General features: G+C 44.4%; 1 protein-coding gene across 1 annotated transcript in view; it reads left to right on the forward strand.

The window, feature by feature from the left end:
* Positions 1-26513, forward strand: part of SHB (SH2 domain containing adaptor protein B) — a 141654-nt gene that overhangs the window by 94255 nt on the left and 20886 nt on the right. Inside the window, exons 4-5 of the mRNA XM_083420228.1 lie at positions 7883-8057; positions 9805-9924. Coding sequence (XP_083276354.1) covers positions 7883-8057; positions 9805-9924 — 295 coding nt within the window. The remainder of the gene's footprint in view (positions 1-7882; positions 8058-9804; positions 9925-26513) is intronic.

Consider the following 26513-nt stretch of genomic DNA (forward strand, 5'->3'; position numbering starts at 1 on the left):
CACTACTTTTGCGCAAACAGATGAGGTGCCTTCCTCTTGCCAGCAAACTTTGAAAGTTATTTGGGAAGACAAGCCAGGCAGCTAAATGAATTATGGCATCCCTGTATGACGCCAGGAATTATGTACACACAGAAAACTTCGGCTGCTGATGAGTAGACACTTTTTATCTACCCAAATGGATGTTGGGCCTGGCTGTCTAGTAAAGGGAGATATGGTATTAAAATATTGCTGTATGTCAAGACAGCTAGCTACGGGAGGAGGACCATGTTAGCTATGATATCTAAATTATTATTTTTATCTGCAGAGGCAATGTAGCTCTAAAATTGGGGTAACCAGTGTGGGGCTTTTCAGATGACATTGAACTAAAACTCCCATCATCTCGATGGTTAGCCATGCTTGCTGAGAGGTAATGGGAGTTGAGAATCCCATAATGCACAGAGAGCATCAGGACTAGAAATGTTGTTGCCTTCTTTAACCCAGAAATATGTGGTACCTAGAGCTGCAAACTGCACAGGTGCCCTCCCCCTCAATTTTTTCTTTAAATCATTAAACCCCCTCCCCCAAAATATCAGTCTCTTAAGGGTCAACCTGGATGCAATGGCAGCAAGTTCAGGTGTGTGTTTAACCTTGACCTGTCACAGACACCCAGAAGGTGGGAGGTTATGCGGGGGGCTGAGAAGGGGAGTGTGGGCGATGAGTGCAGAATCCTTTACCCCTTTGCAGCCCATCTAGCCAAATCTTTTTCTCTTAGCCCTCCATCTGTTTTGGACTACAACTCCCATCAGTCCCCGCTTGCACGGCCAATGGTCAAGGATGATGGTTGCTGTAGTGCAGAACATTTGGAGGGCACCAAGTTGACTATCCTTGGATTAGAAGCTGAGGTTAGTTTCCCCAGCCCCAAGGCTTAAAGCTTATTTAAACTTCAAGAAGGTATCCAAGCAGCTCTAGCATATAAAATAAAAAAGCATGAACAGCAGCAGCAGGGAGTGACGAATTTCTAGATTCTAGATGCTTTCTAGATGTGGCTGGACTCCTGACTCGCAGCCAGCATGACCAGTGGTTAGGGATGATAGGAGTCTTAGTCTTGTGGCCCAAGGATGTCCTTTCTTTGCTATGCAGTCTACTGTTAGCCATACCAGCCATTCTTCAGCTAGAGTTCCACTCAGTACTTCATTTTGGCCATTATCTTCCTCAGCCTCCTTCCTCCCTTGCATGGGCTCAGATACTTTTCTCCTGCTCCTCTCACTAGGCCTAGAAATGAATTCTTCAACTGCGAGACGCAACATTTATATGAATGTGGGGTATCTTTTAACCCCAGTTGTGAAACCCAGAGACTTCATAGGGGTAGAGGAAGCAGATGAACCTCAGGCCTACTTTCAAACTCTCCACACAAGATCGAGCCATGTTTCCCTCCTCTTGGTAGAAACCAGCCAGTCTCTGACAGACATTTCCCTGCAAGCCTTTCATCAGGCAAGGCCCTAAGAAATAGTAGGATAATCTTTTGAAATGGCAATTAGCCATCTCAGGCTTTTACGGTTCCTTGGGAGCAAGCCCCATGGTTCTCTTTGGAGCTTCCGTCAAAGTCAGCAAACATATGACCAGTCTGTCAGTCATGCTAAGCTTTCCCTAGTGACAACCATTCTTTCCAGCTTCATCAATAAGTCTTCAGATACTGAGGTTTCCACAGATTCCACTCACCATATTGAAATGGCTTGGAGTGCAAATGTTAATTGTAAAATGCAAGGTTTCTCTACCAAAAAACATCTCATTATCAGCATGGGGAAAAGCAGGTTTTTGCCCAGTGGGTATCTAAGAAAGCGCTGCTCCCTCTACCCATTGTGAAATATTTCAGAATGTGTTCTCTGTCACCGATTTCATTATAGGAAGACTCCCTCTGCGTGTGTGCGTCTGTGTGTTTTAAAAAATCCTCATATGAGTTGTGTATTCATCAAAGTGGGCAACAGTTTTTTCCAAAGTCTGCTGCTACACCGTGGGTTGATTGCTATTCTTGTTCCGATGCATAGGAATTGCACAGTAAACATGTTTGAACTTCTTTGAAGTTATTAGTTTTGATTGTTTTCCAAATTCAGTGAATGCCTGAGCTGCTGCTGCTGCTTCCCACACAGGTGTGGTGATTATGTGCAATCTAGACATGTCCCCCCACCCACCCACCCCCATCTTGTAGGCGGTATATGAAAAGCTAAAACAGTAGCTCAGTTGTCTGTCTGACACCGAAACAGCAATCTGAATATTTAGCGCATGATTCTTACCACAGCAAAACACCTCCAGCTGGAGGGCAAATTTGTGTGCTGAAAAACTGTGAATAACAAAATATACAGAATCTCTTGGCCTCACAGCTATGGGCTTGTTTGCGAAAGTTGTGGAATATATTCCCCAGAGTTCTAATAGCTTTCAATAAATAAACCCAAGAGTACCCAACCTATGGCTTGGGTACCAGAAGTGGCACAGGCCATGGGGACAACCCGTAGGGAAAGAGCTAGCTTGCATTTTAGACCAGTGAAGCCTTAGAGTGCAAGGTAAAGGTAAAGGGACCCCTGACCATTAGGTCCAGTCATGGCCGACTCTGGGGTTGCGGCGCTCATCTCACTTTACTGGCCAAGGGAGCCGGCGTACAGCTTCCAGGTCATGTGGCCAGCATGACTAAGCTGCTTCTGGCGAACCAGAGCAGTGCACGGAAACGCCATTTACCTTCCTGCTGGAGTGGTACCTATTTATCTACTTGCACTTTGACGTGCATTCAAACTGCTAGGTTGGCAGGAGCTGGGACCGAGCAATGGGAGCTCACCTCGTCGCGGGGATTCGAAGTGCCGACCTTCTGATCGGCAAGCCCTAGGCTCTGTGGTTTAGACCAGAGTGCCACTCACGTCCCTTTACTTAAACTGTAGTGCACATTAAAATAACACAGCCTCATATTTCAGATTGATCTTGGGGCGTCCCAAGATCAACGACAACCCTGTCGTTGATGGGTTGGACACAGGAATGGTGGGAGGAACCAGGTGGAAGACCCCAAGGGATGAAGGCTCAGAGCCCAGGGAGTGATGGTGGGACGACAACAAGTGGTCAGAGGGGGAAGACTGGGGGGAGGAGGTGTCAGAAGCCAAAGAGGTGACAGGACTTGGTGAAAAGGGAGAATCTCTGGCAGAGAGGAGTCCAGAATCGGGAAGCAGGCAACTGGGACGAGGGAGGCCAAGAGACAGAGATTAGTCAGGCTGATGAAAGTACATGAGTGTCTTCTCCTGCTGCTGCAACAAGCAGGTAAGAATAGAATAATAATAATTTATTATTTGTACCCTGCCCATCTGGCTGGATTTCCCCAGCCACTCTGGGTGGCTTCCAACAAAGACCAAAAATACACTAAAATGTCACACATTAAAAACTACCCTGAACAGGGCTGCCTTAAGATGTCTTCTGAATGTCAGGTAGTTGTTTCTCTTTGACATCTGATGGGAGGGTGTTCCACAGGGCAGGCACCACTACCGAGAAGGCCCTCTGCCTGGTTCCCTGTAACCTCACTTCTTGCAGTGAGGGAATCAGCAGAAGGCCCTCGGAGCTGGACCACACAATAAAACATCAAACATTAGAAACTTTCCGATACAAGGCTGCCTTCAGATTTCTTCTAAAGGTTGTATAGTAACTTATCTCCTTGACATCTGATGGGAGGGTGTTCCACAGGGCGGGCGCCACTATCAAGAAGGCCCTCTGCCTGGTTCCCTGTAGCTTTGCTTCTCGCAATGAGTGAACCGCCAGAAGGCCCTCGGCGCTGAACCTCAGCGTCTGGGCAGAACGATGGGGGTGGAGACGCTCCTTCAGGTATACTGGGCCGAGGCCGTTTAGAATGTGTCTCCAGTTTGACGGACCAAATTCCCCAGTAAAAATTATGCTGCGCTTGATAAATGTTAAAGTCAGTATTTTGTCATTTCAGTGTGTCATTTCCTTCCCAATCTACACACACACCCCTAAGAGAGTTTCTTGTTTGACTTCTCACATGTTAAATAAGGCTTCTTTTAATTGCTTGCAGCTTTTAATTACTTGCAGGTTGTTGTAAATGAATTAGGTTCCTTCCGTGGTGTTTGGCTGGGTGATTTGTCTCAACACAAATATTCTTTCAAAGGATTATGTGCGGGTTTTCTCACCAAAGATCAACAACATTAAAGATATTTCTTATTTAGCAGAATAAATAAGTGAAACATAATTAAATTTTATGAACCATTTAAATTGGTTAATTCTTTCCAGCACCTTTGGTTCTCGATTATGATTCCATGAGCTTTTGCACATTTAATATTCATGAACCAATTCTGTAATTATACCTTTCATGCAGGGCCGTTTAAAGGCCCCCTCAGATAACTCTCTACATGGGTTCTGCACCCACACTTTAAAAAAAAAGTCTGTAATGTTACGGCAGACACATGCATGCCTTTTTTCTCCATGCACACAGGGTGAAGTAGACAAGAATGTACACCCCAATACTGCAAGATGGCTTCCATTTTTAATTGTTTGCTGCATGTTGTCTCTTTTATCTGACCCAGTGCAGAAATGCTATAACTATGGTAAAAGGATAAGCAGCATGCTGGGATGTAAAACTATGCTTTGTAATGGGATTGCCTGCCATTATTTATATTAAACCTGGTTAAATCTGGTTAATGGGACGCGGGTGGCGCTGTGGTCTAAATCACTGAGCCTCTTGGGCTTTCCGATCAGAAGGTCAGAGGTTCGAATCCCTGTGACTGAGTGAGCTCCTCCTGCTCTGTCCCAGCTCCTGCCAACCTAGCAGTTCAAAAGCACGCCAGTGCAAGTAGATAAATAGGTATCACTGCAGTGGGAAGGTAAACGGCATTTCTGTGCTCTCTGGCTTCTGTCACTGTGTTCCATTGTGCCAGAAGCGGTTTAGTCATGCTGGCCACATGACCCGGAAAGCTGTCTGTGGACAAATGCCAGCTCCCTTGGGCCTGAGAGCGAGATGAACGCTGCAACCCCATAGTCGCCTTTGACTGGACTTAACCGTACAAGGGTCCTTTAAGGTAAAGGTAAAGGGACCCCTGACCATTAGGTCCAGTCGTGACTGACTCTGGGGTTGCGGCGCTCATCTCGCTTTATTGGCCGAGGGAGCCGGCGTACAGCTTCCGGGTCATGTGGCCAACATGACAAAGGTGCATCTGGTGAACCAGAGCAGCGCACGGAAACGCCGTTTACCTTCCCGCTGGAGCGGTACCTATTTATCTACTTGCACTTTGACGTGCTTTCGACCTGCTAGGTTGGCAGGACCTGGGACCGAGCAACGGGAGCTCACCCCATCGCGGGGATTTGAACCGCCGACCTTCTGATCGGCAAGTCCTAGGCTCTGTGGTTTAACCCACAGCGCCACCGGGGTCCTTTACCTTTACCTTAAAGGCAGTATATGTACCAAGCAAACATAGTGTGCCTCAACCCTTCAGCCTCTCTGCTTGCAAGGTGACAAGCTGGTCTCTAGCTATCTCTCTGCACTGGGGGTGTGCATCAGATTCAGGTGACCACAGAGGTGAAGTGGGACGTCTTGGAAAGATATGTGGCTTGCCAGAGGCAAAGCAGGGTCTCTTTGAGGTGGTAGTAGCCAAAGCAGGGTACTAATCCTTGAAGCGCTTTGTGGTACATTGGTGATCCAGATGTTGAGGGGGGAATGGAAGTAAAAGTAATGCCTCTCAAAGTTTACCATAATTCTACTTGCGGGGTGCAGGGAGAGTGAGAAAGGAGTTGAGAGATTCCTGTTGTGAACAGCAGGGTAAATCTGTAATAAGAGGGGGGTGGTTTTACTCAGGAGGTGAATCCCTTTTCGTTCTCCCTCCTGCTGCACCCAAAAAATCTCCCAAAAACTAAGCTGCCGGTTCAGTAAAGAAACTCTGGCATATGGTTTGATGAGTATTATAGGAGTCTGTCTAGCTTCCTAAAAGAAATACAGGTTTTTTTTCTCTGTCAAATAAGTCTACTGTTATTTGCCAGGAAATAATATAAATACTTAGGGCTGCTGTTCCCTGTTTTATAGTTTTACACATGATAAAGCAATTGAGAGAAAGTCTACAGATACAGGAAAGGCTTTAGCCTCCAAAAAGTTGCCTAGTCTTGTCTCCAGCAACTGATGTCCCTATGCTGAAAATAATTTACCATAATACCAGTGCTTTTTTTCCCTGGGGGGATGCAGGGGGACGCATACCCCTAAACATTTTGTGAATGTAAGTCTGGCCTCAATATAGGAAAATGAGAGTACCCCTAAAAAAATTTATGGGGGGGAAAGCACTGCATAATAAGATTCTAAGATATGTGATATGTATATATATATATATATCTCCCTTGTTAAGGTATTAGGGCATTTCTTCTCACTCTCAACTATCGTCCATCATTGTTTTGTGTTGGGGAATGAGCCCTTTTAAAATAGAATTATAGAGTTGGAAGAGACCCTGAGATCGTCTAGTCTGACCCCCTGCAATACAGGAATATGCAGCTGTCCCTTATGGTGATTGAACCTGAAACCTGCAGAGAGGGAATGGCTGTTAAACCAGTGTTAATCTGTGACATAGTTATGTCCTTAAAAAAGGTAAAGGGACCCCTGACCGTTAGGTCCAGTCGTGGACGACTCTGGGGTTGCGGCACTCATCTCGCTTTATTGGCCAAGGGAGCCAGCGTACAGCTTCCGGGTCATGTGGCCGGCATGACTAAGCCGCTTCTGGCGAACCAGAGCAGCACACGGAAACGCCATTTACCTTCCCGCCGGAGTGGTACCTATTCATCTACTTGCACTTTGATGTGCTTTCGAACTGCTAGGTTGGCAGGAGCAGGGACCGAGCAACGGGAGCTCACCCCGTTGTGGGGATTCGAACCGCCGACCTTCTGATCAGCAAGTCCTAGGCTCTGTGGTTTAGACCACAGCACCACCCACGTCCCTTATTTATGTCCTTCGTCTCCGTTTAATGAAGCTGGGTGTTGTTCTTGCTTACAGCACGAATAACAAGCCAAGGGAATATTGTCCCAGCTTTGCCTCCTGCAGTTGGCAGCCAGACAAATCAGTGTACCCCCATATTGTACGTGCAAATCTGCTTATCCATCCTAACCGTCTATTCCAACTGCTGATGAAATCGGTGCGATTGCAAAGGGAAATGTTTGGCGTCTTGTTTCAGCGCTGTACCATGGCTTCAGCTTTCTGGTAACCCTCTGGAACTGTTTGCAGAGGAGAAGCTCACCCACGAGCGCCCTCCTTGCCCTATGGCGAATGCCCTGTCAACACGAGCATTGCAGCTTGCAAAGTGGAATAACCCCCCTCCTCCCCACTGCGCACTTTTCTGGGGGTTCTCCTAATCCCCTCTGTAGGAATGACCTTGGGGTGTGGAGCACACTCCCCCTCACAGATAACGCCACAGCTGTCTGAACATCTTGCCCTCTGTCTAACCTTTTGCGGTCTCGGTAGTCTTCCGTGTCCTGTCTGTGACCTTTTGTGTCTGTGACCTTTGTCTCCTTCGTCATAAATTGTGCAAGGGGGAAATGACGCGGTGGAAACAGGTGCCATAATAACTTCGTACCACCCCACAATCTCGGGACTGGAAGATGTGTAAAGGTCACAGCCCAAAATGTATCTGCCTGGGTTTGCATATTGTGTCAATAAAAGGAGTCTCCAAAGAGCTAGCTGGCAGATTGCTTGTGCACAGCTCACCACACTGTGCAAAAGCACATTAGTGGAAGCCCTTGCACAGGGTTTCTGCTGATGAGCTTTTTTAAGCGAATCAGCTGATCAGAACTTCCTTTGGGACTGGGTGCTGCTGAAGATTTTTGGGGCCCTTCTATCTGCAGGGAGTTGGTTGATTTGGAGGTAATCGCTTTGCCTGAATGTTTCTTTCAGCCCAGTTCAATGGGGGAGAAATGAGGCAGTCTTCACCTTCCCCATCTTCGAACGATCGGCGTCGACAGCTCCGAGCACCAGGGGGAGGCTTCAAACCTATCAAGCATGGGAGCCCCGAATTCTGTGGAATCCTGGGGGAGAGAGTGGATCCGACCATCCCACTGGAAAAACAAATGTAAGTCACATTGGAAGTTTGCTGTGTAGGTGGATGAGGACAAGAGCAGAAGTCTGTTTGCAGGAGGTTTCTAAGGCCATAGTGCCTGCATTGCAGATTAGCAACAGACCTTTCTCACTGACGTCTCTGCTTTGCATTGCAATCACAACTCCTTGACCTGTAAAGGTGTAACAATTAGGGTATGCATTGCAAACTGGCTGGTCACATACCACATTTTAAATAAATCAGTGCATGCTTAAAACAAGCTTTAGGTGGTCACCTAGAAAATGCAACAGGAAATAGCGTTTGGAACATCTGGTGTTTGCAGTGCCAGATTTATGTATAAGCTAAACAAGCTATAGCTTAGGGCCCCACTCTCTTGGGGGGGCCCAAAAAAAATTAAAGGGGGAAAAACTGGATGTACATTTCCAAAATATAAGATAAACTTCTTCTTAATTGTATTTCAGTTCAACAATGACTTCAATAAAATACATGTTTTGTTATGTGCAAATACCTATTAGGTCCATAAATTACCATATTGCATATATTCAACACAAAAAAACAGCAACAATTTGTTGTTGACAAAGGACAGCTGGACATATAAAGAGCCCCATTACCTTCAGTAGCTTAGGGCCCCATCAAACCTAAATCATGTTTGCCATGAAAAGGATTGTTTTGGAGCATCTCAGGCTGTCCTAAGGGATATTGAGAGCACAACTGGTTATCAAAAGTGTCTCTCACCCCCTTTTTGAAATCTACTTTGAAATCTGTAGTTATCACCCTGGCTTTGAAATAAGCATCTTTTACTGCTTCTGTAGGATTTCATCCAACAGTGACCACCTACATTTTTGCACAAAGCAGGGCTTTTTTTCAGCTGGAACTCCCTGGAACTCAGTTCCGGCACCTCTTTTTCTAGAAAAAATAGCCCTGGCACAAAGTGTAATCAACTTTATTTTTTAAAAAATGCAATTCTTGCCATGTCAAAAGTGTATCAAGGAATAGGAGGGCAGGAATACAAGAACATAAGACTGATTCTGGGCACAGTATGCAATCATTATGCCATATTACGTTTGTTTAAGAAGTATTGGGCATTGAGACGACAAAATCCATACTTGGTCTGAACTATTTGTGATCATCAGGAAGAACTTGGGATTATGGTGAAAAGCTTTCAGAAAACCCAGTCTTGCTAGGTCAGTGAAAAAGGAAAGGATGGGTATTAGGAAAGGGATGCAAAATATGCCATTAGCATCGCAATAGATAGATGCACACACACAAACAACGTTCTGTTCAGAATGGAAGTTCTATACAACAAATGTCCCCAGAGTTGCCTGCCCTACGTGTTGTAGATCTTCTCCCACTGAAATCCATGTGCTCAACTTTTTGTGAATTGTGTCCTCCACACTTACGTTGCCCTTAAAACACTAAAACAATTACCGTATTTTTTGCTCTATAAGACTCACTTTTTCCCTCCTTAAAAATAAGGGGAAATGTGTGTGCCTGGAGCGAATGCAGGCTGCGCAGCTATCCCAGAAGCCAGAACAGCAAGAGGGATCGCTGCTTTCACTGCGCAGCGATCCCTCTTCCTGTTCTGGCTTCTGAGATTCAGACTATTTTTTTTCTTGTTTCCCTTCTCCAAAAACTAGGTGCGTCTTGTGGTCTGGTGCGTCTTATAGAGCGAAAAATACGGTATATTGTGAGATGTTTTGTGAACTCAGGGCATGTTTACCCAAATGCTTGATTGCTGTGCGGCTTTTGGTTTCTCTTGCAGATGGTATCATGGAGCAATCAGTCGGACGGATGCCGAAAACCTCTTGCGGTTGTGTAAAGAATGTAGCTATCTAGTGAGGAACAGTCAAACCAGCAAGCATGACTATTCACTTTCATTAAAGTAAGTATATATATATATATTTAAAACCGTATGGGTGTGACTTAATTTAAGTGGGGGTTTCTTGGGTTCAGTAAGAGCAAACAGAAAGCATTCCTTTGCATCGACACTAGAAAGGCCTACCCCATAGAAATTTTAGAATTCCAAACATCAGACTGTATGGCTTTGAATGACAGTTACTAGATTTTGTTGTAATGCTCCAGGGACGTGCACAGATTTTTTAGTGTTTGTCTGGCCCCTTTTAACAAAATACACTTTATCTCTTCTAGCTGCTGATTAAATTGTTTCTGCTCTTCGTTCCTCCCTCCCACCTGCCTCAACATTTAATAAAGCCATTGTTTTACTAGTTTTTCTCGCTTTCTCTCTTCTCTCCCCAAGGCCCGACCATTCTGCAATGAGGCGGCACAAGAATAGTAACAAGTGTAGGAATCATCCGCAGTCCTCCTATAGACTGGCACCGTACCATCTGAAAGTTCACCAAATAAAACGAATCTAACCTGTTCTGAATTTTTGAAAATTCAGATCTAAGCCAGTTTGATAATCAGTTTCGTTCCTTCCTTAATCCGGGGATGACTCATTTCAGGTGATCATCACTACCAGATTTGATAGGGTGGTCACTAAGCTAAACAATAAGGGATATGAAAACTAGGACATACTCAACTATTGAGATCAACTGTAATATTACATAATAATAATAATAATAATAATAATAATAATAATAATAATAATTATTATTATTATTATTTGTATTACATGCCGTAATACAAATATGAATATTGCTATGATACAAATATATATTGTTGGTGGTGGTGGTTTTGCAAAAGTAGCTTTTCAAAGAGGAGGCCTGTGTGTTCAGGGAGTTCTTGTTTTGTTTTAATATCGAGGCGCACTCAGCATTAAATTCCCTACCTGCAATCTGAAGTGATACAGTCCTAAGGAGGTTGTACCATGTGACTGTGTGGCTCAATACTTTGAGACTTTCATCATCATCATCATCATCATAATAATAATAATAATAAATTATTTATCCCCCGCCCTCCCCAGCCAAGGCTAGGCTCAGGGGGGCTAACAACCAATAATAAAAACAAGTTGAATGAATACAACTTAAAAACAAGATTAAAATACAACATTAAAACATTAAACAATTAAAATGCAGCCTCATCACAGGAGAAGAAAGGAAAAAGAAAGAGGGGGAAGGAATAAAATTGACTCCAAGCCAAAGGCCAGGTGGAACAACTCTGACTTACAGGCCCTGAGGAAAGAAATCAGATCCTGCAGGGCCCTGGTCTCATGTTTTTAGGGAAAATAGCTGCCATAAGATGTTGAGTGCAAAAAAGCATGAATTGCGCTGTATATATTGTGCATTCAGGTAGTTTTTTAATTCGAGGTTCAGTAACTGGAGGTCTGAGGACCAAGCCTTTTGTCCTTGAGGAGAGTTGACCTTTCCAACCCGCCAGTGCTTGCCCTCTCCTCTTCCAAGGAACTGTGGAAATGTGAAGCAAGAGGCAGCTGGGAGAGGGCAGGGGATGTGGAGTTGGACCGCATCCCAGGGACTTTGGTGTTCCTGCAGAGGAATGCAATGCAGCCAGCTATAGCTGTGACTTCTGCACATTGGCCAGAGTGGTTCCTCTGCCTCACATGAAGCCTGCAAGCGCCGCCAGGATTTCCCCTACTGAGATGGCTCCCTTACTGTGATTCCCCACATGCAGGGACTTATTCCTGGTCGTGCATTCCCAGATTTTCAGTGTTTATCTTACTGAGCCGTCTGCTTCCGTCATTCTTTGGCTGAAGAGTGAAACAAAAGTGCGGTGTATTTGCTTTGTGTTCACCCTTCTTCTTCCTCTGTGATCAAGTTTCCTCCTTACTGGGCAGCAGCCCAATATTTCGCTTTGGCGTCCCTGAAGCCGCTCATTGGAAATCGACGCTATGCTGATTCTCAGTGGATGGTGTTTTCATTTTGTTTTTAAACGTGCAACGAATGCACTTTATGCTCACAGTTACAGGTGATAGTGGAGGGTGTGTTTTTTTTGGGGGGGAGGATTTCACCGTGTCACATAGACTTAGAATCATAGAATCATAGAGTTGGAATAGACCACAAGGGCCATCGAGTCCAACCCCCTGCCAAGCAGGAAACACCATCAGAGCACTCCTGACATATGGTTGTCAAGCCTCTGCTTAAAGACCTCCAAAGAAGGAGACTCCACCACACTCCTTGGCAGCAAATTCCACTGTCGAACAGCTCTTACTGTCAGGAAGTTCTTCCTAATGTTTAGGTGGAATCTGCTTTCTTGTAGTTTGGATCCATTGCTCCGTGTCCGCTTCTCTGGAGCAGCAGAAAACAACCTTTCTCCCTCCTCTATGTGACATCCTTTTATATATTTGAACATGGCTATCATATCACCCCTTAACCTCCTCTTCTCCAGGCTAAACATGCCCAGCTCCCTTAGCCGTTCCTCATAAGGCATCATTTCCAGGCCTTTGACCATTTGGTCTGAATAGCATTGCAGCAGTTAGTGCAGGCCCTGAGCCAAATGCAACCAACCAGCCATGTACGGACTTCTGAGCGCTTCACAAGTCTGTTTTAGCAGTTCCAGGCAGACAGCAGAACCGGGACGTGTACTGAGACCTAGTGGCGCATCATACATGGGTGGTGGGCTCTTGTTGACTGGGTGGGTCACAAGTTGTACAGGCCTGATTTAGTTTCTCACCCGCCCACACACCCCAAATACCACATAGCTAAACAGCTGCAGGTTTGTGGTGCTAGTGATGAACTCTTTCTTTTTAAAAAATAGCTTCTTTGTTAGAACAAAGCAAACAGCAGAGTGCTTTTATTATTATTATTATTGAGTTGTTCGGCTTAGAACAAAAGGAATCCCGCCTTTCCCACCAAGTTTCCGAGGTGCCTTGAAGTGTGACAAGATCTCTCCTTTGGTGGTCCATGTCTCTAGAATCAACCACATGAAGAAACCTTTGCTCATAAAAGAATCCATCACGTTCCCCACTGTCGCACCACAAAGCACTCTGATAGTTTTATTGCATGGTTTTCATAGCGCCGAGGCATGTCGGGTGGGAGTCTGCCGGGCTACTGGAATGTCAATAAGAGCTGAAAGGAAAGGTGACTGAGGGGTGAAGTGTGTTAGTAGTTGGGTGGGGAAAGAGCTAGCTTGTATTTTAGACCAGTGAAGCCTTAGAGTGCAAGATAGGTAAAGGTAAAGGGACCCCAGACCATTAGGTCCTGTCGCGGACGACTCTGGGGTTTACTGGCCAAGGGAGCCGGCGTACAGCTTCCGGGTCATGTGGCCAGCATGACTAAGCCGCTTCTGGCAAACCAGAGCAGCGCACGGAAACACTGTTTACCTTCCCACCGGAGCAGTACCTATTTATCTACTTGCACTTGATGTGCTTTCGAACTGCTAGGTTGGCAGGAGCAGGGACTGAGCAACGGGAGCTCACCCTGTCACAGGGATTCAAACCACCAACCTTCTGATCGGCAAGCCCTAGGCTCTGTGGCACACAAGGACTTCTGGACTGCAGGGTTGGGGAGGAGGAAGCCTTTTCCTCCTACATCTTTGAGGGCTTTGGGTTTGAACTGTGCTAGATCGGAAGGTCGGCAGATTGAATCCCCGTGATGAGGTGAGCTCTTGGCGCTCCGTCTCAGCTTCTGCCAACCTAGCAGTTTGAAAGCATGCAAGTGCGAGTAGATAAATCGGTACCACTGCGGCAGGAAGGTAAACGGCGTTTCCATATGCTCTGGCACTCGTCATGGTCCTCCATGCACCAGTAGTGATTTAGACCTGCTGGCCACATGACCCAGAAAGCTGTCTTGTGGACAAACTCTGGTTCCCTCGGCCTGAAGCAAGATAAGCGCCACAACCCCATAGTTGCCTTTGACTGGACTTAATTGTCCAGGGATCGTTTACCTTTTACCTTTTTATGGGGTTCAGGGAAATACCTTGCTTTCTGTTGAAGTTCTCACCCGCTTCTTACACCTGATCTCCACCATCCAAGAATCTTAAATCAGCTTAAGTAGGTTTGACATCTACCCAACAATGTATCTGAGTTCCCCCTGTTGCTTTTCTCTCACATATACAGTGTGTGTGTGTGTGTGTGTGTGTGTGTGTGTTTATTTAAAAAGAAAGACCTAGAACTGCCCCTGGTGGCACCTTTTCTGTAGGGGTAAACTCTTTCTTCCCACTTCTGACACCGGGTTGCAGTGAGTAAAACCCAACAGAGGATACATTATGGTTGCCCTCAGGGGACCATTGCAATGATGGACTTTTATAGCAATGCTTCGTCCTATAAAAATTATGTCTCCTGTTGTAAGTTAGGGATTGAACAGGGCAATATTGTTTCCTGACTCAAAGCTGTTTCAAAAAGGCCTCCTTACCACCCACGCAGTGGAATTGTGAATATTCCTTCTAATAGTGATGAGATCAAGTGTTTCCATAAATTCTTCTTCCACACACCTGAAGTTCCAGGTGAACAAAGCTCCCCAGGCCAGGTAATCTGCGTGGTTTCCAGAGCCGTTTCTCTTTCAACGTGGCACGTATGTCGATAATTGCTGATAAGACGTGACACTTGCCGCTTGTATCTTAGGCTGCTCTGCAGAGTGTTTCCAGTTATACAACCCCTTAATCTTCATTCATCTTCATTCTCAAATGAAATGAGGCCTCCTAAGTGCATTTTAATTGCAAGCGCTTGCATTCCTCTCCTGTTGCCCTCACTTCTGCCATGCTTCCGTTCTCTCCCTACTGTCAAAACTATTGTAAGCTCTTCAAGGCAGGAACATGCTTTCTTCAGAAATGCTGAAGAAATCCGTGCGCAGTATAAATTAGTAATCATAATTCTTTCAGGTATTCATTCCCTCCACCCCCAAACACAGTCCTTTCGGGTTGCAGACAGTAGTTTCCTTAAACAGTGTTAAGCTCTGATTATGATCTTACTGGCAGTACAATTGCTAAATATTCCGATATACAGAGTTGATAAATAATATGCATTATCTCAGCAGCCCTCCGATCGTTCTAAAATGCTCTTAGTTGCTTTTTTTGTTTGTTTAAACGTTTTTTTGCTCCTAGCGGTGCAACTGTGCCTCCACCAACAATTCACAAATTTATATTTGAGCCGCAGGATTTTTCAGTGTATCCATATTTGCTCAATGAAAGGTGTATCTTTTGAATGTCCCCCCCCCCCTTTAAGAAATGACTTTCAGTAGCCCTTCATGTCATGGATGGCACATGTCCTATAGGTGACAAGGCTGCTAGTGGTGTCGGCTTGTAGGGGCAGTAAAGAAAACAGGGGTGGTTGATTTGACCTATGGGTTATGGCTTTGAATGATAGGTGTTTGTCGCACACAGAAATATTCCTCCTCCTAAAAAGCCGGGAGTCGGTACTGAAGTTTGCAATTTGCTAAACGTGTAATACTGCAGAGTTATCTTTCTTCCTTTTGTTTGTCTTTGGTCGATTTCTGATAATAGATTCTGACAATTGAGTTGTTGTTGTTTGCTAATTAAGTGTATTAATTTGAATTGCGTCTCTTCTCATTTCTTTCGGCTAATGGGGAAATCTGTGTGCTCTCTCACTTGCTACACAGTGTTCCTTTTGGCTCCCTCGCTTGAGGGCAACTAGGCTAGAACAAGCCTAGCCTCCTGATTCATTAAAGCCATGAATGACATCTGGAGTGTGTGCCGTTGACTCTCTGAAGGGCCGTATAAGAGTTTCGTTTGGAGTTGTTGTTTTATTAGCCCCAGAGTATTGTCGGTCTCGTCAAACAGTCGCTTAGCTTTACAACAGAACGTGACAGGCATGCCTTGTGATTTCACGAGCCTGGCATTCAGAGAACAAGAATGGCAGTTTGAGTCGTATTTTTAACGAGGGCGAAAATAAAGCCACACGGAGAAGAATTTGTAGAATGGTGTGATCTCACAGGAAGCCATGTCGCGTGACAGTAAATAGTCGTCCCTTGAGATCTTCTCACTTCACAAATGAGATAAATTCATCCTTTGGCCATAAGGGTAATGAGAGAGATCTTCTACAGAAATGCAAGGAGATCTTAGCTTTGAAAAAGCAACTTCCTTAAAAAGCTCACAACAGTCTTCTGCCCCGTTTTTGTTAAGGGCGCTTAACTGCTGATCTGAATTTCCCTGGAGAAATTTGGTCCAAGCCATGCTGATCCAGAATCACGTGTATATAATGTATTTCTGGATATACAGTGGTACCTCGGGTTAAGTACTTAAATTGCTCCGGAGGTCCGTTCTTAACCTGAAACTGTCCTTAACCTGAAGCACCACTTTAGCTAATGGGGCCTCCTGCTGCCACTGCACCGCCGGAGCACGATTTCTGTTCTCATCCTGAGGCAAAGTTCTTAACCCGAGGTAATATTTCTGGGTTAGTGGAGTCTGTAACCTGAAGCGTATGTAACCTGAAGTGTATGTAACCTGAGGTACCACTGTATACACTAATATTTAGAGTATCTATATGCACATGCTGATTGTATCATGGGATTTATAGTGTTTATGTTGTGGCATCTGCAGTTGCATATTTCATGGTCACAACACAATGCAGGATTTATAGCGAATTAGAAATGAGAGCATTGTCGGTCTCTCTCTCTTTTCTCTGTCCCCCAGCAGCCATTATGTGCCAAAACAGCACATAGCTACTGTCTAGCATCATGAACTGAAATTGTGAACATAGGTAACAGGCAGGTAAACTACTATGTAAAAGTTCATCGAATAAAACTCATCTAATATGGCCTGATTTCTAGAACATTCTTATCTTGGCCAACCCAACAATCCATTTCAGTACCTCCTTAGTCAGGGAACAACTCATTCCTGGTGATTGTCAGTACCAGAATTGTCAGGTAGACATCAAGCTAAACAATAAAAGAAAGTAATTCTTATTAAGGGATTTGTTGAGATGACAAAAGATGATACTAAGCAGTTAACATAGCATAAGGATGTTAATATCACTGAATATATATAATACTCACTGATAACCATGAAATAAAAGCCTTGTTTGGATACTCAGAAACATGGCAGATTTTAGTAGGACCACATAACTTTTGGAATAAGATTCCCTTGCTTCAAATCAGATGTTCTTTGTCATTTCAATGCAAGTCATGTTTGTGGCTGACTTCCCTTTGAAATGCCCTTTTTTTCTCCCTCAGCTGACAACTTTGTTATTTGGCTTTAGGCATGAAGAATCAGCTGTGGCAATTTCAAGATGTGCTGCTCAACAGTCCAGTCCATGCTTTCTGTGTTGATTTATGTAGTGAGAAAAGATTTTTCTTTTCTTTTCTTTGCTCTCCTCCTTCTTCCAAATGGTAGACACGTTCTGTTCCGTTTATGTACACATGGCAATAAATCTTGATTTGTAGCTTCTGATACCCAGAGAACAAGAAAACAAGGCTTTCTTCATTAAAAACACTCTGCAAGCTGACAAAAAGCCTTCATGGTAATAAATAAGGAGGGTAAGCTGCAAGATTCCGCTTTGTCTGCAGTGCATGAGGTAGATAATAGAACTGCAGGATAAAACTTAACATCAGTAAGGTCAGGGAGCACAGCTGAGCTATCTGACTTTGACCTCCTTGCATAGCACAGGTCAGCTGCATTTCCTTCAGTCATTTTGCTGCATCAGGCTGGTTTAAGCTGAATTCTGCCAAAGTCATCTTCTGGAAACATTTGCCATTTTTAGTTCTGAAGGGAAGCTAAGACACTGGGGCAGGAGTGGAGAAACATTTGCAGCAGCCTGAGAGCCTAATAATAATAATAATAATTTATTATTTATACCCCGGCCATTTGGCTGGGCTTCCCCAGCCACTCTGGGCGGCTTCCAAAAAAATATTAAAATACTGTAATACATCAAACATTAAAAGCTTCCCTAAGCAGGGCTGCCTTCAGATGTCTTCTAAAAGTCTGGTAGTTGTTGTTCTCTTTGACATCTGGTGGGAGGGCGTTCCACAGGGAGGGCACCACTACCGAGAAGGCCCTCTGCCTGGTTCCCTGTAACTTGGCTTCTCGCAGTGAGGGTACCACCAGAAGGCCCTTGGTGCTGGACCTCAGTGTCCGGGCTGAAAGATGGGGGTGGAGACGCTCCTTCAGATATACTTTTCGGGAGCCGGTGCGTAGAGCAACCAATGTAAATCCGACCATAGTAAAAAAAAGGAAAAGGTAAAGGACCCCTGGACAGTTAAGTCCAGTCAAAGGTGACTATGAGGTTGCGGCACTCATCTTGCTTTCAGGCCAAAATGAAGCGTATGTAACCCGAGGTACCACTGTAGTTGGAACTGTTGTTCTGGGAGCGTCTATTTAAAACCCTGGTCAGGAAACTGGGGTGATTTAGTGCTGCTCTTCTGCCTAGCCTTGAGGAAATGCCCTTCTCTAGCCTCCTCTTGGAGCCAGGAGCATAATTCTGGCAATTAGTAAATCAGAGCTGACGAGTAGGGAGTGAGCTTCCTGACCACATTCCACAGATGGAAGATGGTGTGCCAGGGAATATTTTCCTAAATGATAACCGATAGATCATTCCTCCCTTTTCATCTGTTGCTCACCTGCTTCCTTTGTCAAGGAAGTGCAAGGGATATAGAAAGTTTTACTGCAGCCAGCTTTTGAAATGGCAGGCGTATCCCGACACTTGCCGGAGACCGGTAATCAGCATGACACATCCAGTGTGTGGATTATTTAGGGAGATGACCCTTCCGTGCCCTGCCATTCATCTTGCTTGGGCAGACTATTCTGTCTTCAAGTGTGCCCGGTGCCTCAACAGTGGAGCATGAAAACAGGAGTTCTTCCTCCTCCTCCTCCTCCTCCTGCCCTTTTATTTGACCCCAGCAACTGGTATTCAGGGGCAGAGTGCCTCTGAAGATGGAGGTTTCATTTAGCTTTTACGGTTTATAGCCATGCACTGAACTACCCTCTGAATTTGTACAGTTAATGTAAAACCATCTCAACTAGTAATCATCAGCTCATTGTAGAAAATGCCCTGCAAAATTTTGCACCCTGTGAATGCAGGGCGCTAATACAGTGACCTTTATATTCAAGCTTCTATTAGCTGCTCACCTTTTTTGGGTTGCATTTGTTTTTGGTCGAATAGCTCTTTCACGTTATCTTATTTTAACCCATGTGTAAAAAATAATAATAGTGATGTATGGAAGTGAGAGCTGGACCATATAGAAGGCTGATCGTCCAAGAATTGATGCTTTTGAATTATGGTGCTGGAGGAGACTCTTGAGAGTCCCATGGACTGCAAGAAGATCAAACCTCTCCATTCTTAAGGAAATCAGCCCTGAGTGCTCACTGGAAGGACAGATCCTGAAGCTGAGGCTCCAATACTTTGGCCACCTCATGAGAAGAGAAGACTCCCTGGAAAAGCCCCTGATGTTGGGAAAGATGGAAGGCACAAGGAGAAGGGGACGACAGAGGGCGATATGGTTGGACAGTGTTCTCGAATCTATGAACATGAGTTGGACCAAACTGCGAGAGGCAATGGAAGACAGGAGTGCCTGACGTGCTCTGGTTCATGGGGTCATGAAGAGTTGGACACGACTAAACAACTAAACAACAAAAGTTTTAAAAATGATTTGTTTGCTTGTTATTAGAAACCAAGCTACCCTTGTACAAAAGGGTGGATGAGGTGTTCATTACAGACATATCTGGCATTAAGATCAAGGGGAATAATCTTGTTGCAAGGTAATGATGAACATTTGGAAGGACCATTCAGGGTGCATGATACCTCAAAAGCCCAGTCCCAATTTTTTATGAACACCCAAGGGAAAACACCTTCCTTTGAAGAAAGAAAACTTAGCGGAAATTCTATTGCTTGTTAAAGTGATGTACTATTTTCCTGCCCATCCACAGTATGCACACACGCATACAATGACATATATCATAGCTTATAACCAGTGCTTTTTTTCTAGAAAAATAGGTGCTGGTACTCAATGAAGTTGTTATAGTAAGTGCCATACTTTTTAACAACAACAGAAAAGTGCTGGTACTGAGTACCACTGAGTACCCCCAGGGAAAACTCACTGCTTAAAGCAAAGCTTAGCATATATATAATAAAGTCTCCTTTATTATGGCCTTTATTGGGCCAGGGGTTATCCACCCCTGAGTTAGACCAATAAACATGCAACATAATAAACTAGCATAGAGCTACTGCTCTAAAAAGCCTTTATGAAAAAAGATATTGCCAGCACATTCAGATTTAAAAGAACCTCCTGAATGAAAGTGCTTCCAACGTGTGTTTAAATGCACAAAGAAAGTGGACTGCCTGGATTTTCCCAGGGAGAGCATGTCGTAGTCTAGGTGCCACTGCAAAAAAGTCCCCGTCTCTGGCACTATCCAAACAACTTCTCATTCAGCGTGAGACCAGAAAGCAGGGCCTTAAGGTGTTTTAAAACCAAAGCAAGTTTCTGTGTTTTGTACTGGTCTTTGGTTTTTTGCCTGGAGCACTTTCCTGTGGAAAGGGGTTATAAATAGCTGTAGAGAAAGTTGTAGCAATCCACTGCGGTAGCAAGGGCCGTGGATCAATCTCAATGTGACTGGCATGAACATTCATTTATTTATTTTTATTTATTTTTTAAAAAAAAATTATTCAAAATTATAACAAGACATATTATCCAAAAACATGTCATCCTTGTCCCCCCCCCCCATTTTTCCTCCCTCCCCCCCCCCCACAAAACCACCCCACCCCACCCAACTTCCCTCAGTTCCAGTCTTTGGTTTCTCTGAGACTGCTGTTTTCTGCATGTTACAAAGTTGTATAGATCCTCAAACTATTTAGCTGATTATTATCAATAAAAAGTTTGTGAATGTTTATTCAAAACCTGCCAGGGAGTCCACTTCGCTTTGTTGCGTCCTCAGATACTTTGTAAAGGCTTCCCATTCATCCTTAAAGTCACAGTTATCCTTGTCCCGTAGCTTATATGTCAGTTTTGCCAGTTCTGCATAGTCCGTCAATTTTTCTTGCCATGCTTCTTTAGTTGGGGTTTCTTCAGTCTTCCATCCTTGTACTACCAGAACTCTCGGTGTGAACATTCATTTAGAACAAGGTGGGGTGTCTCAGGCCTGGGGGGCCAAATATCCTCCCCTACCTGGCTGCCGGGAGTCTCCCCAGGCTACTCCAGTACAGATCTGACCCGCAGAATTGTAGAGGACTCCGAAATCATCCAGTTCAACCCCTTGCAGTGCAGAAATCTTTTGTCCAATGTGGGGCTCAAACCCAGGACCCTGAGATTAAGAGCCTCATGCTCTGCCAACTGAGCTGTCCAGCAGACATTGTTTCTACCCTTTAGCTTCTGAAGGTAGCAGGATAACAGCCCATCAGTGCTCCTGTCGTAGCAATGCTCCAGCCTGTCAGCTCTTGCAGTCCATTAGAGCGAGTTCCCAAAGGCGTAGTTTATTGAATTTCCTCTCTGTGTTGTCTAGTCAAGTGTCACACTTTGTGGCTACTCCTTCTAGGGCTAATAGGTTTTTGTTGTTGTTGAGATTACTTCACCCAGATAGGAATACCAGTAATAAATGCTACATGGTGGAACCCGCTTAATGAAAACGACGTTAAATGCCCGCAATGGCTCTTCATGTTTTAATTAATATGCTCTGAAGATGGCAGGGTTATTTATAGAGTGGGTAGTTTTATTCCTGTGAGAGGAATCTTTATTCAGAGATACTGGCTTGTCGTGTCTACCAAGTTGTGTGTGTCCATTAGTTCTTACAGCACAATGACTTGCGAAGAAGCTCATCTTGCTCACTTAGCTAATTAAGTTTCTCTATGTTCTTAACAGATTGATGGGTACATCTTGGTATAAGCCAATTACAATTCCCAGAGCCAATATTTTTAAAGGGTAGAAAACAGTACCCAAAGCATTGAAGTTCATTTTCTTGTCTCCTTTGGTTAATCAGAACCAAGTGCTCATGGCAAATTATTATTATTATTATTATTATTATTATTATTATTATTATTATTATTTTCTACACTGCCCATCTGGCTGGGTTTTCCTAAATGTTTCTCAAACTTCTGATATAGCTGAGGCCTGCTAGTGAACTAAAATTATAGGTACATTGCCCTCTTATGCCAACACCGATTAATTTTAAAGAGTTTAAATTATTCATTTTCAGAGAAGCCTAGTGCCTCCATCTCTACATGGTCTTTTCTGAATTGAGGGAAGTCATTCCAAAGCTGTGGCTCAAGCAGAGTTGCAACAGGAACCCTCCTCTCTGGACTGATGCCTTGAACTCTCATTTAGCCAGATTATTTTTCAGAGCATGCTTTTATGCCGCATCACACATGTTGAAGATGATTGGCTCTCCATCTTAAAAACCTTTGGCGTATTTCTACTGGAGCAACTTAAAGATTTAGAGGATGATATAGTTAGCGTAGCATAAAATGGCTTAGTGATGATCTTACAAGCCAGAAAGGCCTTCTTGGGTCACTTGTGAGTCATGAACTCGCTAAACATCTTTGGGCAAACGGCTAACTTTTGTGAAGGTTTCCCTTCGATATTCTCCTTTCCCCTTGGCAATACAGGCAGGTGCCTAACTACCATATTTTTTGCTCTATAAGACTCACTTTTTCCCTCCTAAAAAGTAAGGTGAAATGTGTGTGCGTCTTATGGAGCGAATGCAGGCTGCGCAGCTATCCCAGAAGCCAGAACAGCAAGAGGGATTGCTGCTTTCACTGCGCAGCGATCCCGCTTGCTGTTCTGGCTTCTGAGATTCAGAATATTTTTTTTCTTGTTTTCCTTCTCCAAAAACTAGGTGCGTTTTGTGGTCTGGTGCGTCTTATAGAGCGAAAAATACGGTACTTGCTTTAAGCAGCCATCCATGTTTATTCAAACATGGTTTTGGGATTATCAGGTAGCAAGCCATCCTCCTTGAGCCTTGGACCTTTTCTCAGGAAAACAAAATTTAATATTTCAGTGCATTACCTTTCATTGGCAAGGATCTGTCCATGGAAGAGAAAGAATATAAGGAATGTTGACCTGTCCCTTGATACCATTTAAAGCAGGCATCTCTAAACTCGGCCCTCCAGATGTTTTGGGACTACAGCTCCCATCATCCCTGACCACTGGTCCTGTTAGCTAGGGATGATGGGAGTTGTAGTCCCAAAACATCTGGAGGGCCGAGTTTGGGGGTGCCTGATTTAAAGAGAAAGAAACAGTTCTCATACATGTACCCATGCAATGAGAATGTAGCCATCAATCTGTTAGGGACATAGGAAATAGCTGCAGTTCATAAACTGCTGGTGGTTTCTGTTTTGTGTTTGATTAAAAATTGAAAAACAAATCAGTCTGAAGATAAAGCAAAAAAAATTTGGAACTGTATTTCAGGCAACCAGGCTGCCGAAACCTGTAATTAATGTAGGCACAGTGTGGTCTAAATAATAAAACACAGGTCTTTGTTATGTATCAGTACATAAATCAATTGCATTTAGAGAGCACAGAGATGGAGATTTAATTTAGAGGAAAAATTTTCACCCTGTGGAAATGGGTTGTCAAGAAATTGATAGAATACCAGCCTTGAGAGATTTTGCTATCTGAGGACCAAATTACAAAGAGATGAAGCTGACCTTTGTAAATTGCATTTTTCAAGCTGCCTTAAGTGCCGCTGAAGCCAGGAATTCTTTGCATATGAATTCATTTAAGTGTGTTACCTTTTCCTGCTTTTTTATTCATTAAACTACCAGCACCTTTTCCTCAGGTTAAGGCAGTTTGTAAGCCAGATTTTGTCTGCAGTTTGCCAAACCCCTTGGACACCCAGAGCCAAGGAATCGCATTACTGGGGCAAAAGAAAGCTTGAAAGGAGATTATCCTGCAAGGTGCCTAAAGGCAAAACATTGGACCATCAGGGATAATGAATCAGTTAAAGACATTATTAGTTTGTAGTAGGTATAGGGTCAAGTATTACACGTAACTGAGGCATATGCTTTCGAACTGCTAGGTTGGCAGGAGCTGGGACAGAGCAATGGGAGCTCACTCCATCGCAGGGATTCGAACCATCAACCTTCCAATCGACAAGCCCAAGAGGCTCAGTGGTTTAGACCACAGCGCCACCTACATCCCATCAGTACAGAGAATGGGGGTGGGGGAATAGTAGCGGTAAGTGTTTGCTCTTTTCATAAAGAGTGGCCGAAAGGCCGCATAATGCAAGAGATCAGTATGCAGAGCACAAATGAAACGGAGGGCCATTCAGGAGAGTAAATAAATCCACTGAATGGATTTGACCTCCCTCCCAACTGTTGATGCATTGGCAAAGCAAAGTTTGCAGAGACCCCTGAAGACAGTGAACTAGTTTATGTGATGAGCTTTGAGCATCAGTCTGATAGAGGAGGAGAAAGAGAAAGATGGACTAGATGACTTTTGTGGTCCCTGTCAACTCTATAATCGTATGATTCTAAGAAGACGCAATTGGGACTTTCCCACTGTGCTCTACCCCTCTTTAAAGATGCCCGCCACACTCACTCCCCAACCCTTTTTCAAATCTGTTTATACCATTTAAAAAAAAAATGTGTTGAGAGTATTCAGCCCTTAGATGCACCTGCGTAAAACAATGCATGAAAATTGCAGTTCAGTTGGAGACTGCATTTCTTCAATCTGTAGAAATGCAAGGACAGTAGCTCTGGCCAAGGTCCAGGAAGAACCTTTTCTCCAGATAAAAAGGAGGTATTCCAACAGCTAAACTGCTTGGCCTCGTGCAATATTGATCAACGTGGAGTTTCTGCTGTCCAGCAAAGACTGGTTGGCTGCAGTGCATTGTGAGGAAGCTCTTTGCTGTACAGTCCAGGAGCTTCTCCTCTCCTCCAAACCACAATTCAGATATCCATAAGAAACTTGAAAGGGGCCAGGCATTGCTCAGAAGTTTGTTCTCCAACAAATTCATATTGCTTTGCTGCAGTAAGGAACTACTGTCCCACAGGCTTAGAAAAAGCTGCAGCTCAGCCGTGTTTAAACCATGTTGCGAAAGCTGCTCTGACCTCCAGCTTCATGCAAAATTTATCTTGTTTGATGTATTCATCGTGTTAGGGAAAGTCTCGAAAGAGAGAGAGATTGATCCTTCAGCAGCAGCGAAGAGAACTGTGCAAACTGGCCGTGTTGTTGGTGATGGGGGTGCTCCTTCTCTGTTTCTGGTAACTAAAGAACCAATCAAGGTAAAAGGAAAAGGGAGCCCTGACAATTAAGTCCAGTCGCAAACGACTCTGGGGTTGCAGCGCTCATCTCGCTTTACTGGCCAAGGGAGCCAGCGTTTGTCCGCAGACAGTTTTTCCGGGTCATGTGGCCAGCATGACTAAACCTCTTCTGGCGAAACCAAAGCAGCGCACAGAAATGCTGTTTACCTTCCCGCCGGAGTGGTACCTATTTATCTACTTGCACTTTGACATGCTTTTGAACTGCTAGGTTGGCAGGAGCAGGGACTGAACAATGGGAGCTCACCCCGTTGTGGGGATTTGAACCGCCGACCTTCCAATTGGCAAGCCCTAGGCTCAGTGGTTTAGACCACAGCGCCACCCGCAAGGTTGCAAGGACGTCGAAGCATAAGTCTTACATCCTAATGTGAGTCTTTGCAGCCCTTTCCCCTCTCTGTTTTCAAAACAGCATTATGCCCTCCAACATTTCTCCGATGAAAATAGGGACGTCCCATTCCATAATGATAATTTTACTGTTTATACTCCACACATCTGACTGGGTTGCCCCAGCCACTCTGGGCAGCTTCCAGCATATATAAAAACATAATAAAACATTTTAAAAAAACCTTTCCTATACAGTCAAACCTCTGTTGTCGAACGTAATCTATTGCAGAAGACCATTTGATTTCTGAAACATTCGACAACCAAGGCACGGCATGAGCTTCTGGCACTCCAGTAGAAGCTGTGTTGGATGTTCAGGTTCCGAAAAACATTAAAAAAACAGAGCATTTACCTCCGGGCATTCAGGAACTAAAACATATGATACCGGAGGCATTAGGGAACTGAGTTTTGACTCAAACAACTTGGGAGACAGATAACTCCATACCTGCCAACGTTTCTCCAATGAAAATAGGGACATCCTAAGTGGGACATTCCGGGATCAAACCAGAAACCAGGACGGCTTCTCTTAATCAGGGACATCCCTGGAAAACAGGGACACTTGGAGGGTCCGCAGCATCAATTAGAGGCAAGAAACTGAGCTTAGTCTTTCTGCTGGGGAAGGCTTAGGGGCTGACCTCTCAGAATACTGGATTAGGTGGGAGCTTTAGTCTGATTCTCAAGGCTGCTCTTAAAATTCCTACATTCTAACACATTCCAGTTCCAGGCTTCTGTGAACGGAATGTGAGGCTGACTTATTGGTTCAGCAAGCTATCTCAAGATGGTAGGAAGTATGACATGGATAGCTCAGTTGGGTAGCGCATGGTGCTGATAATGCCAAGGTTGCAGGTTCGATCCCTCTGTAGGATAGTTGCATATTCCTGCATTGCAGGGGGTTGGACTAGATGGCCCACAGAGTCCCTTCCAGCTCTGAAATTCTGTGGTTCTGTGAGTCAGACTCTCCTTTCCCTCCGCTGGGGCTTGGAGGACAATGAAATCATAACAAGCAGATGAAAGGTGCAGTCTGCTTAAGCACAATG

The sequence above is a fragment of the Podarcis tiliguerta genome, assembly GCF_965153285.1.
Source record: "Podarcis tiliguerta genome assembly, chromosome: 17".
NCBI classification, from domain to species: Eukaryota; Metazoa; Chordata; class Lepidosauria; order Squamata; family Lacertidae; genus Podarcis; species Podarcis tiliguerta.